Here is a 16936-nt window from a genome sequence, read left to right as displayed (position 1 = left end):
TATAGAGGGGAACATTGAGATTTTCGGTTTTTTCGGTTTTTGTTGCAAAAGACTTCGGTTTTTCGGTTTTGGTGGTCATTGCGGTTTGCGGATTTTTCGTTTTTTAGCATCTGGTTTTCGGTTTTTGTGAAAAATACTAGCGGTTTTTCGGTTTTGGTACCCGATGTCTAGCGAAGGCCAGCAAGAATTTGATGAAAGCAGTGACGAAGAAGTTGAAGTCAGTGCAGATGACAACAATTCTCAGGGCCAGCAAGATGAATTAGGGGCATCGACGAATTTTCTCTTTGGTGCAAGGTCGCGATATGGAAGGGCAGTGAGGTTCAATAATCGACTGCTGTTTTGAGTATCTGTTTATTACCACATTAAATCTTAGATCAAGTTCCTGCTGCCATGTAAAACTGAAAAGGAACTAATTGTACCGGTTAGCTTCCTCAGTGTCGACTCAGCTCAGTGCAATCGCATGTTAGACAATCGAGTCTCCAAACTTTCAGGTGTTAGTTATCAAATGGAAATGTTCGATTAGAGATTTTCGATTGAAGTTTCCAGAGCTATAGCTTTTTGCGACTGCAAAATTGCAGTTCTAAAGAGGACTTGTGTGCAAATTCTCCTAAGTTAACTAGGCTCCATAACTAGCGGCTTTTCGGAAATTGAGCCGCAAAGTCTGGGCTCGAGAGAGCGGCAGAAACAAAGCCTATGATTTAAGCAGACACAAAAAGATACGAAGGCTTCAGACAAAGTCCATGACATTCACAAATACTTTGGTGAAATTAGTGTTAGTTTAGTTTGCTCTGTATACCCCACTTGTCACCATTGTATCGATTTTTGACGGTTTTGTATGCGGTTTTCGGTTTTGGCCGAATTTTTTTGCGGTTTTGCGGTTTTGGATGATTTTTTTCCTTGGGTTTGCGGTTTCTAATATACCCCAATGCCCCCCTCTTTATAGAACCAAGAACATTGTCGTTATTTGTCAGAAGCTCTAAGGCAAGGTTGTTGGGGTGTACCCCCGAGTGCAAAACCTGTGAAGTTTTTCTTTGTTTTCTAGCTATTATATTCCCTGGCTCTATTCATAGAACAAAGAACATTGTCGTCATTTGTCAGAAGCTCCAAGAAAAGCAAGTTGTTTATATCGATCAGTTCTTGGAAAGACGAAAATAATGTAAATGACTGTGGTATCTGTATCCTTTAAGTGTTTTTTTCCTCAAGGCGGCGAAGAAAAAAATTGAAGACAAGTGGACAATGCACTGTTTTCGTTCTCCAAGACTAAGGCGACTCAATAAGTCGAGATCTTTTCAAAAATAAAAGCTATTTGAAACGTAGTGAACCGTAAAAAAATTTAGGGAAATTATATAACGCAAAGTCCGTTTTTCTTTTTTATTTGACAGTGTCCAAATTAACATTTTAATATAGGCTAAGTGTTTTGTCCTGAAGGGAGCAAGGAAAAGAACTGAAGACAAGTGGACAATGTTCTGTTTTCGTTTTCCAGGATTACGAAGACTCAATAAATAGGATCTTTTAAAAAATCAAGGCTATATGAAACGTGGTGAATTGTAAAAGGTTTCGGGAAATTATAAAATGCAACGTGGTCCGTTCACCTTTTTTATTTGACAGAGTCCAAACTTAACATTTTGATATAGCCGCCATCTGACGAGTAAATGAACAATTTCAAGCGCCAGATTGCAACAAGTGGTCGCCAAATTGTTATTTTCTTTTCTTTAACAATAAGACATGGAAAAATTTTACTACAAGCCATACTCCGACGACGGTCCTGCGTAATCTCGTTTAAGCATTTCCGGTTTCGTTTCTACAAACTACCCATTCGGAGAGGAAAAGTATTTGTTCACTTATATCCACACTTTATCTAAACCTTAAATAAAACGCCAACCGCTTCTTCATTACCAAAGTAGAAGAAATCTTGCAAGGTTTGCATGTACATCACGCGCGTTTATAATGAGCGCCAGGTAATGCAGACCTGAATTAAGTCAGAGGTTACCGCCGCAAACAATATGGTCGCCACGAAAAGCGCTCTGAACAGAAGACATAAACATGTAAAAAACAAAGTTTATGGACACCATTTAACACGAAATTTGTGGACACAAACCAAACCGATAGAAATATAACAGAACAGTGTCCACTTCCAGTACTCGCTCAACGAATCCACACGCGGCACGAATTGCGACAAAATTATAAACTTCGCACTGGGAGAAATCACACAGGGAGTATCATCAGTATCACTGGAAAATTCAGTAGAATCGTTTCCATCAAGCATCATTGCGGTTGTACATGAAGTTGTAAAGCTGAATGAAACCGACCGCTGCTATCAATGATGTTGATTCACGCAGGATCATCTGAATGCTCTTATCGACCACAAAGCGCATGCTCATTGGCAAGCGAAATCGATTTGTTTTCAAAATGGTTTCCCTATTGTCTCTTTTGAGCTTCTTGTAAACAAAGTACCAAACATAATCGCGAATAACGATTGTCAACCTTTCCAGCAACTCTATTACACCATGCGCGAACCTGAGAAGAGTAAAAAGTTTGATTTAACACAGGTTCGCTTGCATAACGCGAAAAACGATGGCGGAAGCGCTGTAGAGTACGTTTAACAGCACGTGCGAAGCTCCTGCATGAAGAAAATCGATTCTTTATGCCGCCAAGCGTACAATGACCTTTGGAATAGCAGTTAATAGGGGCAAAGCCCCGGCTATGATCGTTCTGTAGGTTTGAGATGCTTTACCATACAGAGGTATCAGGACGTACGCAAGACAAAAAGTGATCGGGATTTAAAGACCAAACTGAGCTACCAGCATGGCCATTACCTTGATCGTTTTCTTTATTCTTTTGCTTCTTTCCCTGTTCTTTGCTATTTCTCTGCCAATGAATAAACTTTTCATCGCTAGCAAAAGAACAAAGAGGCAGTTGAGCGGGTAAGACATCCAAGAACTTTTTGTAAACGCCGTACATCTGACAATAGAGCCTGTAACAAGCGTCGAATGACGCGCCCAGAAGATTCAGTGGGATTAGATTGAGCTTTTTTATCAAACTCCTTTCAAATATTTTCAACATTAGAAGAAGCGACCACAGTTGAATCACGAAGGTTTCTATTATAGAAACCGTCACTTTCATTCTCTGATATCTCTTGAAAATCACCGTCCAGTTAGTTTTCTGCACATTAAAGCAGAAGTCTAAAGTTCTCTCAAATGTAAAATCAGTATTGAAATTAAGCTTGAAATAGCGAGTGACCCCAACACAACGCCGCCGAGAATCTACATGCAAAATGCGTACTTCATGGCCTTCCAAAGCGACAGTCGCCATGTTGGCGGCGAGATCTTTTCCATCCCATTTTGCTGTTGTCCCCAGCAGGTGGGTCATATTCTTGAAAAATCTCGTCATTTCGATTAAACTTTATAAAGTCCTCCAGCGGATCTTGGTCTGGTAATAACGATGCATTGTGTTGTAGTTCTTGTCCTTAACATGACTGAATAACACCAGCGGTAAATGTCCCCACCATGTAAAGAACGATGCTTTCGAGCAAGGATAAAGCAACTTCCATTATTTAATAATAAAAACCTTAACAAAAACTAAACAAGCTGTCTAATAACTAGTGCGAATCGAGGCACGATCTGCTCGGCCTGATAGAAGCAAGAAGAGTCAGATCTGCTTTACAACAGCTTCAAGACTCAGTTGTTTGGGGGAGCCCAGCCTTCATAAGCCTTCTGGTTTCTTCTGGGCTCCCTTGCCAACTTACAATTCTTATATGTATTCTTGCATTGTAATTTACTTTGGCTAAATAAAACTGACCTGAAATGAACTGCTTTGTGATCGATCAATTCTTAATTCTTAGGCGGTCTTTTGTCAAGCAAGAGAATGAACGAACTAAAGACCATTAAAAAGATACGCTTCACAATCATGCTAGGCAAGGAAGCGGAATGAACTTGTAAAGCACGTGAGATTCTCCTAGATGAAAACAGTAGTACATTGAACCCAATTTAATTTTGAGTCACGAGCTGTATTTGATTCAAGCCATACGGAGAGAACGAAGTAAAGACTACGCTACCAGCCCAAGTCAATTTTGAGTCACGAGCTAAGTTTGATTCAAGGTATAAGGCGCTCAACAAAAGTCAGAGTTACAAAATGAGCTAGCACAGAAAAAATGGGAAAATGGTGTCTCCGTACTAAGCTCTTTAAATGTGGGTAAAACATCTTTTCCTAACATCTTACGAATGAAAAATACCACGGGGCGCTCAACAAAATCAGAGTTGTTCAGCCGGACCGGCGAGGACCGGTCATCGTTAAAAAAGAAATTAATAAGCTAGTTTTTCGTGAGTTTTCGCTGAAAACCCATAACTGCCGTGCATAACATTTGCGAAGACTTCTCTGGTCTGGCAAGGCAATTCTGATCGATGGTTGGCGCACGGAGAGAGCTTTAAATTGTGTAGCGATACGGGTTCATGTTCAAATTCAATCCTAATCCACGACAATGATCACTTTCAAACCAACAAAACTTAGCCACCTTTTCAGAGCACAACTCAATCAACTTACACTAAAAGCAAAAGTTAATGGTTATACGTCATAACTGGTTATACCTGGCTCGAGTTACCCTCTAAGGCTTTGCAGCTGCACATGTCAAGAGTATGTTCAAAAGTTCACGCTACAATTCGCTAAAAGGAACAAGCTTTGTGCCAGCCTCAAAAAATCACGTCAATGATTATGCAGTGAGATTACTTTCCTACTTATCACCCTTCCTGTCGGACACACTATAAATTTGTAATAACTGCTATTATCATTCGATGCAAGTTCTTCTTGTTTTTCATTGCCCGAGAGCCCACCACGTGACCTGCAAATACCTGCCTACAAATAATGGTCTGCTCAAGGGCAATGTCGTCCAACTGTGTTTCGCTGCAAATAATCCTCTGCTCATACGTAAACAGCAGCGCACTTTTCTCCGTCTTGCGATCGCTTTTGCGTGAAAATGGCAAAATGGCAGATATTCATTATTGAACTCGGTTATCGCAAAATATCGTGATTTGTCAGTGTCTTCTCGCAGATCAATTATGATCTGCTCGCCACTGACAAATCACCATATTTTGCTCAACCTCGTCCAATAATTGTTTTAACAATAAAAGTATTGGCAGAAGCTTCTGATGATATTATGTATTGAGCTTAAAAAGAGGGCTCTGAATTCAGAGTCTGTAAATAAATCCATGCCTATACTGTGTGTCCAGTTACGGACACCTTTTCGCGTCTCGAGGGTGTCCGCTCGCGAGAGCTTCCACTGTATCAACATTTCCTGTGTTTATTCTGAAGGAGAGACATCCCCTTTTCTATGAAACAATTTTTTTTACGAGTTTTGTCTTAGAAAAACAAAACTATTATTTATCCTTTTATATCAGGTAGAAAAAGTGAACGACACATCGTTTCGCTAGTTTCATATGCTGCTGGCGTTTGTTATCTTTCGCAAGCGCGGGAATTTCTAAAAACTTCCTAGTTTTTTCTGGAACAACATCCTGCGCCTCACGACCACCTGACCCTCCTCTAAGTCACAATTATGCCCGAGGTGAGAAGTGTTAATGTTGACTTATATTTAGCCTTTTATATCAAGTTGAGAAAGTGAACGACACATTATGCCATCCTGCGTATTTTAGTTACATATCCTGGCGTTTGTGATCATTCGCAGGCCCCCGAATTTCGGAAAACTATTTAGTTTTTCCTCGAGTAACATCCTGCGCCTAATGCGTTCTCTTTTCTCTTTATGGTGAACATTCAACTAAATAAACACCCTCTCACACTGACTCAAACTTAATCGATGCAAATCTACATCAATTTCGAGTACTTAATCCGAGTGTGACCTTCCAAATGAATGAGATTGAGCAGCATTACTCTGTCACACTGTCTGGGTGTAGCATGAAAAATCCTTAAAAAGTATGTTACTTAAAACTTTGAGAAAGGCCCTCTGCCACTAAAATCATCTATTATATGGTAACTCCTGAAGTATTTTTGTCTTTTACAACAGCAAACAAGTGAGTGGTAAAGTAACACAGTGTCACTGCAGTCAAAATAAAAGCAATAAGCATATGTTTCCGCCATTTCTTCCTCCAGGCGAGCACCACTGCAATGTTTAAATAGGACATCTGCAGCCAAAACGAGAAGGGGTTAAAAACGAAATCGATGCTAATAGCGATGGAGACGCGAATGGAAAATTGGGTAACAAAAACCTCTAGACGCCGAGGAAGCATCGCTACGGTTGTACATGAAGTTGTAAAGCAGAATGAAACCGACCACTACTATCAATGACGTTGATTCATCTAAATGCACACATCAGCCATAAAGCGCATGCTCCTTGGCGAGAGAAATTGATCTGAAAATCTGTTGGAAATATTGAACTTTAACACAGCAAATAAAAAAGGAGGCATGGATGGACAAACTCGAAGAAGATGGAACCGGATTGCAATTGGTGTTTTTCAAAACAGGTTTTTAAAGTTAGAAAATTCTTAGATGCAAAAAAAAAAAAGCAGTAACCAAAGAGGACACAAAATTAATAAATAAATTAAATTAAAGTTTTCTATGTTTTATGTAAGGTGTGTGTAAAAACCAAGTAAATAAATAAATAAATATATAAAGACGTTTTACAAAGTTCATTCTGTTGTTTGTAACGTTTGATATAAAGCTTGGGAGACATTTTCCTTGACACGAAGCTGTCATTCTGTCATTCACAGGTAATTTCTCAAGTTCAATAGCGTCAAAGGAGGCGTAACTGGCATCAATAACAAAAGAAACTAGACGACCGTGACAGGGCCCCTTTAAAACTTTGAGAAAGGACCCTTGCAACTGATATTAGCTATTATTACCCCTGAAGTGTTTTTAGCCTTAACAACAGCAAACAAGTGAGATGTAAAGTAACACAGTGTCATTGCAGTCAAAATAAAAGCAACGAGCATATGTTTCCGCCATTTCTTGCGCCAGACGCGCACCACTGCGATATTCAAATAAGACATCTGCAGCCAAAACGAGAACGAGTTAAAAACGAAATCGATGCTAATAGCAATGGAGACGCGAATGAAAAATTGGGTGATGGACGCTGAGGAAGCATCATTGCGGTTGTACATGAAGTTGTAAAGCTGAATGAAACCGACCGCTGCTATCAATGATGTTGATTCGAAAAGGATCATCTGAATGCTCATATCGGCCACAAAGCGCATACTCCTCGGCGAGCGAAATTGATTTGCTCTTAAAATTGTTTCACTACTGTCTCTTTGAGCTTCTTGTAAACAAAGTACCAAAAGTAATCGCGAATAACGATAGTCAACCTTTCCAGCAAGTCTATTGCACCATGCGCGAAGCTGAGTAGAATGAAAAGTCCGAGGCTGGTCAGTTCCACTTGCATGACACGAAAAACGATGGTAGTTGCGCTGTAAAGGACGTTTAACAACACGTGAGAATCTCCTGGATGAAGGAAATTGATTCTTTGCGCCGCCAAGCGTACAATCACCTTTGGTATAGCAGCAACTAGGGGCAATGCCCCGGCTATGATCGCTCTGTAGGTTTCAGATACTTCGCCATACAGGGGTATCAGGACGTACACGATACCATAGGCGATCGGGATTCCAAAAGCAAACTGAGCTACCAGCATCGCCGATACCTTGATCGCTTTCTTTATTCTTTTGTTTCTTTCGGTTTCGCTTTTCTTAGCTATGTTTTTGCCAATGATCAAACTGTTCATCAACAACAAGAGGACAAACAGGCCGTTAAGAGGGAATGACCTCCAGGGCTTGTGGTAAATGCCGTAAACTTGTAAATAAAGCCTGTAACAAGTGTCGAGGAAAGCTCCCAGAAGATTGAGAAACAGTAGATTGAGTTCCTTTATCAAACGCCAACCAAACATTGTCAACACAACGAGAAACGACCACAGTTGAACCAAGTAGGCTTCGGTTGTATCAACTGTCACCATGACCGCCTGAATTCTTTTAGGTATCGCCGTCCAGTTTTTGGACTGCATATCATAGCAGAGAGCAACGGTATTGAAATCTAGGACCAGTATTACAATAGCAAGCGATCCCAACGCAACGCCGCCAAGAATTTGAATGCAAAACGCATGCTTCATGGCCTCCCAAAGCGACAGTCGCCATGTCGGCGGGCGAGATCTCTTCCATCCCATTTTGCTGTCGTCCCCTGAGGGAGGATCGTACTCTTGAAAAATCACATCATTTCGATTGAACTTTTTAAAATCCTCCAAGTGATCTTAGTGATGCAGTAATGGAGCGTCCTCTAGAAGTACTTGTCCTTGGTAAGACTGGATCACTCCAGCGGCGAACGTCTCCGAGAAGTAGGCGAACAAGCCTTCGAGCGAGAAAGGAGCAGCTCCCATTAGTTTAATAACTATCTCAGCAAAAATTAAATACTTCTCACTGCCTTACTGCTTCTTCTCGGCTGGCTTTTAAGTTCTTCAAATCTCACCTCTTTATAGAACCAAGAACATTGTCGTTATTTGTCAGAAGCTCTAAGACAAGGTTGTTGGGGTTTACCCCGGTGTGAAAACCTGTGAAGTTTTTCTTTGTTTTCTAGCTATTATTTTCCCTGGCTCTATTCATAGAACAAAGAACATTGTCGTCATTCGTCAGAAGCTCCAAGAAAAGGAAGTTGTTTATATCGATCAGTTCTTGGAAAGACAAAATGTAAATGACTGTGGTATCTGTGTCCTTTAAGTGTTTTTTTCCTCAAGGCGGCGAAGAAAAAAATAGAAGACAAGTGGACAATGCACTGTTTTCGTGCTCCAAGAGTAAGGCGACTCAATAAGTCGAGATCTTTTCAAAAATAAAAGCTATTTGAAACGTAGTGAACCGTAAAAAATTTAGGCAAATTATAAAATGCAAAGTCCGTTTTTTTTTTTTGACAGTGTCGAAATTAACATTTTAATATAGGCTAAGTGTTTTTTTCCTGATGGGAGCAAGGAAAAGAATTGAAGACAAGTGTCGAAGACATGTTCTGTTTTCGTTTTCCAAGTTTAAGACGACTCAATAAATCGGTTCTTTTAAAAAAAATCAAAGCTATTTGAAACGTAGTGAACCGTAAAAAGTTTCGGGAAATTATAAAATGCAAAGGGGTCCATTCACCTTTTTTATTTCACAGGGTCCAAAATTAACATTTTGATATAGGCGCCATATGACGAGTAAATGAACATTTTCAAGCGCCAGATTGCAACAAGTGGTCGCCAATTTGTTATTTTCTTTTCTTTAACAAAAAGACACGGAAAAATTTTATCAACAGCCATACTACTCTCGTCTACGTGTTAAGCAGCTTCGGTTTTGCTTCAACGAACTACCCATTCGGAGAGGAAAAGTTTTTGTTCACTTTTACACACACTATATCTAAACCTTAAGTAAACCACAAACCGCTTCCTTTTTACCAAAGTATAAGAAATTTTGCAAAGTTTGCATGGACATCACGCGCATTTATCGTGCACCCAAGGTAATGCAGACAGAGCTAACTGCCATAAACAATACGGCGGTCACGAAAACCGCTCTGGACAGAAGACATAAACATGTCAAGAAGACATAAAAATGTCAAAAACAAAGCTTATGGATACCATTCAACACGAAATTTGTGGACACCAACCAAACCGATAGAAATCAGTATAGCAAAACGGTGTCCACTTAAAGTACTCGCTCAGCGAATCCACACGCGGTACGAATGGCGACAAAACTACCTCACACAATTGCAAACACAAATGGTTCAGTAAAATCTAGACCAAATATAAGACCACACTAACGGTTAAAAATCCATGCCCTATGGCGAAGTACACACCTGTGAAGCTTTTAAAAAGGAGTAAGCTCTCACCCCGGGAGATGGAAATTCACTAATTAACTGAAGTAATCTGTTTCTTACTCAAGGTTTATATGGCCGTTGTACAAAACAACTCTTTCTATGACTTAGAACGGTTACGATGGAGGTGCGCTGAAACTTATAACAAAAGAGAGACAAAATAAATTTTCTTAGGTCACGACTCTAAGATGAGCTGTGAACAGTTCACCTTGCTCATTGTGCTATTTGAAGAACTTTTGGCGCTCACAATGGGCAATAAGCGACCAGCAAAGTAAAGCATGGTCAAGGCTGTCACAGTAAAGGAATAGTCATGTGTTTCCGCCATTTCCTCTTCCAAACACGATCTACGGCAACATTCATTTAGGACATCTGCAGCCAAAAGGCTAAAGAATTAAAAGCAAAGTCGATGCTAATAACAATGGAGACGCGAACGAAAAATTCGGTTATAACGGACAACGCCTTTTGACCGCTGTATATAAACTTGTAACTCTGGAAGAAACCGACCGCTGCTATCAATGACGTTGATTCGCCAAGGATCATCTGAATGCTCATATCGGCCACAAAGCGCATGCTCCTTGGCGAACAAAATTGATTTGCTTTCAAAATGGTTTCCCTCTCGTCTCTTTTGAGCTTCTTGTAAATAAAGTACCAAACAAAATCGCGAATAAGGATTGTCAACCTTTCCAGCAAGTTTATTGCACCATGCGCGAAGCTGAGGAGAGTAAAAAGTTTGATTTCGATAAGGTCCGCTTGCATAACGCGAAAAACGATGGAGGGCGCGCTGAATAGTACGTTTAACAGCACGTGCGAATCGCCTGGATGAAGAAAGTCGATTCTTTGTGCCTCCAAGCGTACAACGACCTTTGGAATAGCAGTTACTAGGAGCAAAGTCCCGGCTATGATCGCTCTGTAGGTTTGAGATGCTTTACCATACAGAGGTATCAGGACGTACACGAGACCAAAAGTGATCGGGATTCCCAAAGCAAACTGAGCTACCAGCATGGCCATTACCTTGATCGCTTTCTTGATTCTTTTGCTTCTTTCGCTGTTCTTTGCTATTTCTCTGCCAATGAGTAAACTGTTACTCGCCAGCAAAAGAAGAGGCAGTTGAGCGGTTAAGACATCCAAGACTTTACGTTAACGCCGTACATCTGACAATAGAGCCTGAAGCAAGTGTCGAATGACGCGCCCAGAAGATTCAGTGTGATTAGATTGATCTTTTTTATCAAAATAAATATTTGAGGGTTTAAAATATTTGAGGGTTTCATGTTAGCCCCCTATTTAATCAAGTCATCGATAAAATTGATCTAAAACAGTTTGCACTCCCAGACAGATCAACTACGCAAGCGCTCGTTTACTTGCTTCACTGTATAAGCGCTTGACAACAGCCATTGCTATGCTCGCATCTTGTTTACCGACTTTAGCAAAGGATTTGACCTGGTGGATCATTCTGTTTTGGTATCTGAGCTTCGCGGTTTGGGGGTGCATGAGGCCTTAATTAGATGCATTGGGGCCTTCTTGACGGGAAGGTCGCAACAAGTCAAAATCGGTAGTACTTTCTCCAACAGCGTTATTCCAAGGGGCGGTATCTCTCAGGGAACAAGACTAGCCCCCCGTGTTGTTTGCAATCCTCGTCAACAACCTAGTGAAGGACTGGAAAACTAGAGTTAAGCATGAGAACGATCTCTCAGTCTTAGAGATTATTCCTAGATGTTCAACCAGCATGCCGCCCTTTATAGCTAGGGATATTTGTTCTTATGCTAGTAGTCATGGTATGAAGCTATATCCATCCAAATGTAAAGAGTTACGCATAGATTTCTTATAGTATAAGCCCTCCGACCTATCTCCCTTACAGATGTCGGGCTGTATTATAGATCAGGTACCATCTTATAAGTGCTCGGCGTCCGCCTGTCGCACAATTTATCGTGGTCTATTCACTGCGACTATATTGTGAAGAGAGCACGCAAGCGTCTCTACCTTTTGCGTGTCTTAATGAAATCAGGCCTCCCCCAGCTGATCTCATTCAGGTTTATTGTAGCCTTGTGCGGCCCATTTTAGAATATGCATCTCCGGTGTGGGCCGCGTTACCCTACTGTCTGGTTCAATCGTTACCACCTGATCCTCCCCTAAGTCACAATTTTGCCCGAGGTGAAAAGTAAGTGTTCATGTTGACTTAGGGAAGGAGTAGGTAGTGGTTTAAGTCACTAAATTAACACTCTCTCACACAGATTCAAACTTATGAGATGCACCCCTATATCAATTTCGAGTAGAAAAATTCAAGTGTGCCTTTCAAATGAATCGGAGTGAGCAAGATTTTGTGGTTGCACTGTTGGGTCGTAGCTGTTGACAAGGTCGGAAAAGAAAAGAAAAACTCGTGTAGACGTGTAAAAATACCGACAACTTTAACCCTCGAACTGCCACCATTGCAGTCAAGTGCTTAGAGGCAACCTTTTTTTTGTAGCTTCTACCATGCTGTGTAAACCAGCCTGTGTTGACACGCAGAGGGAACAGTAAACACAACGATTTCTGCCACGTTTAGCCTGCTAGCAAGCTCTCCAGGGCGCTCTGGCGGCGCTCCCTGGAGATCTTGCACGCAGGCTATGCCATGTTTCACACACACTCTTGGCGCGTAATACCGCTGTGCACACGCACCACAGTCCTACCAATAGCTGTACATACAAGGTGGTTCTAAAGACTGTGAATAAGCCATACCAATAATATGATTTGATTCCTATCGCCCTAAAGTGTACGTAATTAATCTAAAAGCAGGACATTTTTTGTGTAGTTTTCATACGACTTTCCCTTGTGAATAAACAGTAATAGTCATTTACCATTTTATTTAAGTAGAAAAAGTGAACGATAAATCCTGCCAAAATTTTGTTAGTTACGTATGCTGGTGTTTACAATAGGGATTTTCAGATCCGAACACGCGGACGGCTACGAGAACGTCAAATAAACAATAGGTTTTATAAGTAAAACAACAACTTTGCACGTGCATAACGCTTTTTTGTACATTTCTTTGCCCGTTTTTGCACGACTACGACGAGAAAATGCCTAATTTCGCGTTTTATGAAGGATGTAAACAAGCGACGACGAAATTTAATTTCTCTTTCTGTACTTGAATATGGTCCCTAGGAATTCAACTCCCGGAGGGTTCGCCTACATTGGACAAAGTAAGTGGGTAGGAATAATTGCGATAAAGACTGCAAGAACGCGAACTCACTTTTTAAGCGACGCTCTCATTGCCGTCACGTCGTTGGATCTTAAAGTCTATAATAATTTGCAGTTCCTAACGCTCCTTTAAATATTATGTAAACATTTTTTAAAACCTCCAGTATTCATACATACAACACGCGGTCATCCACCCTCAGGAATTTTTAAGTACAAAGCTTTGGGTTAGAGATACATAAGCGTTCTTCAGTTTTTCCAGATTTGGCGTAATGCTGTGGAATGAGATACTGAGTAGCTTGCGAAATCTACCCGAGAAAGTATTTAAAAGAAAAATTCACCGACTTCTCCTAGATATTTTGGTAAAAGAAAATGACTATATAGAAACACCTATCATTATTAAAAAAGTTGGACTGGCTTAGCAATTAAGTAAGTCTTTAAAGTTTCCACTGATTTTACTCTCAAAGTTCTAAAGTTATTGTTTCCTTAACTTTGTGTTTATGTAATAATAATCATTAACAGTTAACCCTCACTTGTTCCTCTGTCCCGCCTAGATTAGCAGCTGCTATCTGCTGTTCAATGCCGGTAATTACTTAAGTTAAATTGTTGAAAAAAGGTTGCAGTTGTTGTTGTCATTTTTTAAAACATTCTAGTTTTAATGACCGTGCGTCTAATATTACCTATTCTTTCTTATTTTTATGATACAGCCCCTTTAAAACTTTGAGAAAGGCCCCCTGCAACTGATATCATCTTTTATAACTCCTGAAGTGTTTTTGGCCTCGACAACAGCAAACAAGTCAGATACAAAGTAACACAGTGTCAAGGCAGTCAAAATAAAAGCAACGAGCATATGTTTCCGCCCTTTCTTGCGCCAGACGCGCACCACTGCGATATTTAAATAGGACATCTGCAGCCAAATCGAGAACGAGTTAAAAACGAAATCGATGCTAATAGCAATGGAGACGCGAATGAAGAATTGGGTTATGAAAACCATGTTGGTAGACGCCGAGGAAGTATCACTGCGGTTGTACATGAATTTGTAAAGCTGAATGAAACCGACCGCTGCTATCAACGATGTTGATTCGAAAAGGATCATCTGAATGCTCATATCGGCCACAAAGCGCATACTCCTCGGCGAGCGAAATTGATTTGCTCTTAAAATTGTTTCCTTACTGTCTCTTTTGAGCTTCTTATAAATAAAGTACCAAGCATAATCACGAATAACGATAGTCAACCTTTCCACCAAGTCTATTGCACCATGCGCGAAGCTGAGGAGAATAAAAAGTCGGAGGCTGGTCAATTCCGCTTGCATAACACGAAAAACGATGGCAGTTGCGCTGTGGAGGACGTTTAACAATATGTGAGAATCTCCTGGATGAAGGAAATCGATTCTTTGTGCCGCCAAGCGTACAATCACCTTTGGTATTGCAGTTACTAGAGGCAATGCCCCGGTTATAATCGCTCTGTAGGTTTCAGATACTTCGCCATACAGAGGTATTAGGACGTACACGAAACCATATGTGATCGGTATTCCAAAAGCAAACTGAGCTACCAGCATCGCCGCTACCTTGATCGCTTTCTTGATTCTTTTGTTCCTTTCAGTTTCGCTTTTCTTAGCAATGTCTCTGCCAATGATCAAACTGTTCATCAACAACAAGAGAAGAAAGAGGACGTTGGCAGGGACTGTCCTCCAGGGATTGTCGTAAATGCCGTAAACTTGTAAATAAAGCCTGTAACAAGTGTCGAAACAAGGGCCCAGAAGATTGAGAAATAGTAGATTGAGTTCCTTTATCAAACGCCAACCAAACATTGTCAAAACAACGAGAAACGTCCACAGTTCAACGAAGAAGGCTTCGGTTGTATCAGCTGTCACCATGACCGCCTGAATTCTTTTGGGAATCGTCGTCCAGTTTTTGGACTTCATATCATAGCAAAGATCGACGGTATTGATATCTAGGACCAGTATTACAATAGCGAGCGATCCCAACGCAACACCACCAAGAATTTGAATACAAAACGCATGCTCCATGGCTTTCCACAGCGACAGTCGCCACGTTGGCGGGCGGGATCTCTTCCATCCCATTTTGCTGTCGTCCCCTGAGGGAGGATCGTACTCTTGAAAAATCTCATCATTTCGATTGAACTTTTTGAAATCCTCCAAGGGATCTTTGCGTTGCAGTAATGGAGCGTCCTCTAAAAGTACTTGCCCTTGGTAGGACTGAATCACTCCAGCGGCGAACCTCTCCGAGATGTACGTAAACAAGCCTTCGAGCGACAAAGGAGCAGCTGCCATTGGCTTATAACTAAATAGTCAAAGATCGAATACTTCCGGCTGCTTTACTGCCTCATCTCGACTGTCTTTTGGGTTCTACCAATCTCACTGCTTATATAGAACCAGGAATATAGTCGCCATTTGTCAGAGGCTCCATGACCAGACTGTTGTTGGTGTGATCGATTAGTTCTTAGAAAGACGAAATATGAGCTTAATTTTGGCATCTGTGACCTTTTAAGCGTTTTTTTTTCTCCCCAAGGCAGCACAGAGAAGAATTTAAAACAAAAGGACATGTACACTTATCGTTTTCAAAGAATAAGGCAACTCACGATCAAGTAATCTCGATCTTTTAAAAATATACAATCTATTTGAAACGCGATACAAACGTATAGAAGAAAAGGTATAACCCTATAACTTTTGGGGTACTGAACCGTTAAAAAATTCCGGGAAGTTATAGAAATGCAAACAGAGGCCTTTTTGTCTCCCTTATTTGAATAAGGTTTATCAAAGCATAGGGAAATTTATTCTTATCACTAAAAATGGCCTGGCGGAAATACTTCAACTACAATTTTGAGTCACAAGCTAAGTTTGATTTAAGCCATATGGGAAAAAACGAACTTAAGATCAATGGAAGACTCACTCCAAAAATATGCTGTGATCTTGGAACTTGCCACGAACAGGCGGGTAACCGGAATGAGCCTGTAAAACACGCGCGAATCTTCTGAAAGAATGACCTTAGTACAACGAGCTAAAGTCAGTCTTTAAGTTATTTTAATATCTTATCTGTGTTTCTCTTTGTGACCTCCTTATAGTAAACCATGTAACAAAATGAGCTAGCACAGAAAAAAAAAATGGTGAAATGGTGTCTCCATACTAAGCTCTTTAAACATGGGTAAAACATCTTTCGTAATTTCTCAGGAATGAAAAAATGCACAGAGAGTCTTAGGGTGCTTATTACAGTCAGAACGGCTCGGCCACACCGGCCAGGACCTGGTATGGTGAAAAAAGAAATAGGATAGTTCTCCGTGAGTTTTCGCCATAAACCCATAAATGCCGTGCATGACTGATATTTGCGAATAGAGTGATCTCGCTGGATACTGAGTCTTGTTTAATAGTGGGATTCTCTCTATATAATCTGGTCTAACCAGGCAGTTCTGACTACTAATGATAAGCAGCCTTGGTAGCTTATGTTGTAGGCTTATAAGAAATATATGGGCGAGATAACCGCCGATGCGTGCGCACGTCTTCCTCCCTCGCGGCCAGCGCTGTCTTTTCCGAAAGCGCCCTAAATTTCACATACACTTGCTTGGCAGACTCGAGCCTTAGCGAGGGATATTTTAAAATGTTACTACCCCATTATATTTAGGTTTTCTCGCTTATCTATTGAATGGTTTCGATTTACATTTGAAAACCAGCATTCCACGGATTGCCGGAATACTACTAAACACCTCTTGACTGAGCACACTAATTTAAATTAGTATACTTTATACTAACTATCTGTCTTCTCATTGGCCAAGAGACTACAGCTAATTTTGGAAATCAGCGCAACCTACTGCTCGCAGATAACTAACTAATCTGTAGGTTGCGCGCACAATGCATGATTTCCAATAACAATATCAATTCAGGTTCTTTGCGACGCTGTGTTTGTCGTTATTTTCTTCAAAACAATGTACAATAAAT

General features: G+C 40.7%; 2 protein-coding genes and 3 pseudogenes across 2 annotated transcripts in view; all 5 read right to left on the bottom strand.

Annotated features, from left to right (window-relative positions):
• Positions 1-16936, bottom strand: part of LOC140941470 (adenylosuccinate lyase-like) — a 113290-nt gene that overhangs the window by 53909 nt on the left and 42445 nt on the right. The gene's annotated exons all lie outside the window — the stretch shown is intronic.
• LOC140940701 (uncharacterized) lies at positions 2082-3550 on the bottom strand (annotated as a pseudogene).
• LOC140941287 (uncharacterized) lies at positions 6601-8362 on the bottom strand (annotated as a pseudogene).
• LOC140940695 (uncharacterized) lies at positions 9992-12526 on the bottom strand (annotated as a pseudogene).
• LOC140940951 (uncharacterized) lies at positions 12628-15368 on the bottom strand. The gene has a single exon (XM_073389914.1). The coding sequence runs from the start codon at positions 15275-15277 to the stop codon at positions 13697-13699; it is 1581 nt and encodes a 526-aa protein (XP_073246015.1). The 5' UTR covers positions 15278-15368; the 3' UTR covers positions 12628-13696.

This window comes from Porites lutea, chromosome 6 (genome assembly GCF_958299795.1).
Source record: "Porites lutea chromosome 6, jaPorLute2.1, whole genome shotgun sequence".
NCBI classification, from domain to species: domain Eukaryota; kingdom Metazoa; phylum Cnidaria; class Anthozoa; order Scleractinia; family Poritidae; genus Porites; species Porites lutea.
This window is presented reverse-complemented; position numbering and strand designations above follow the sequence as displayed.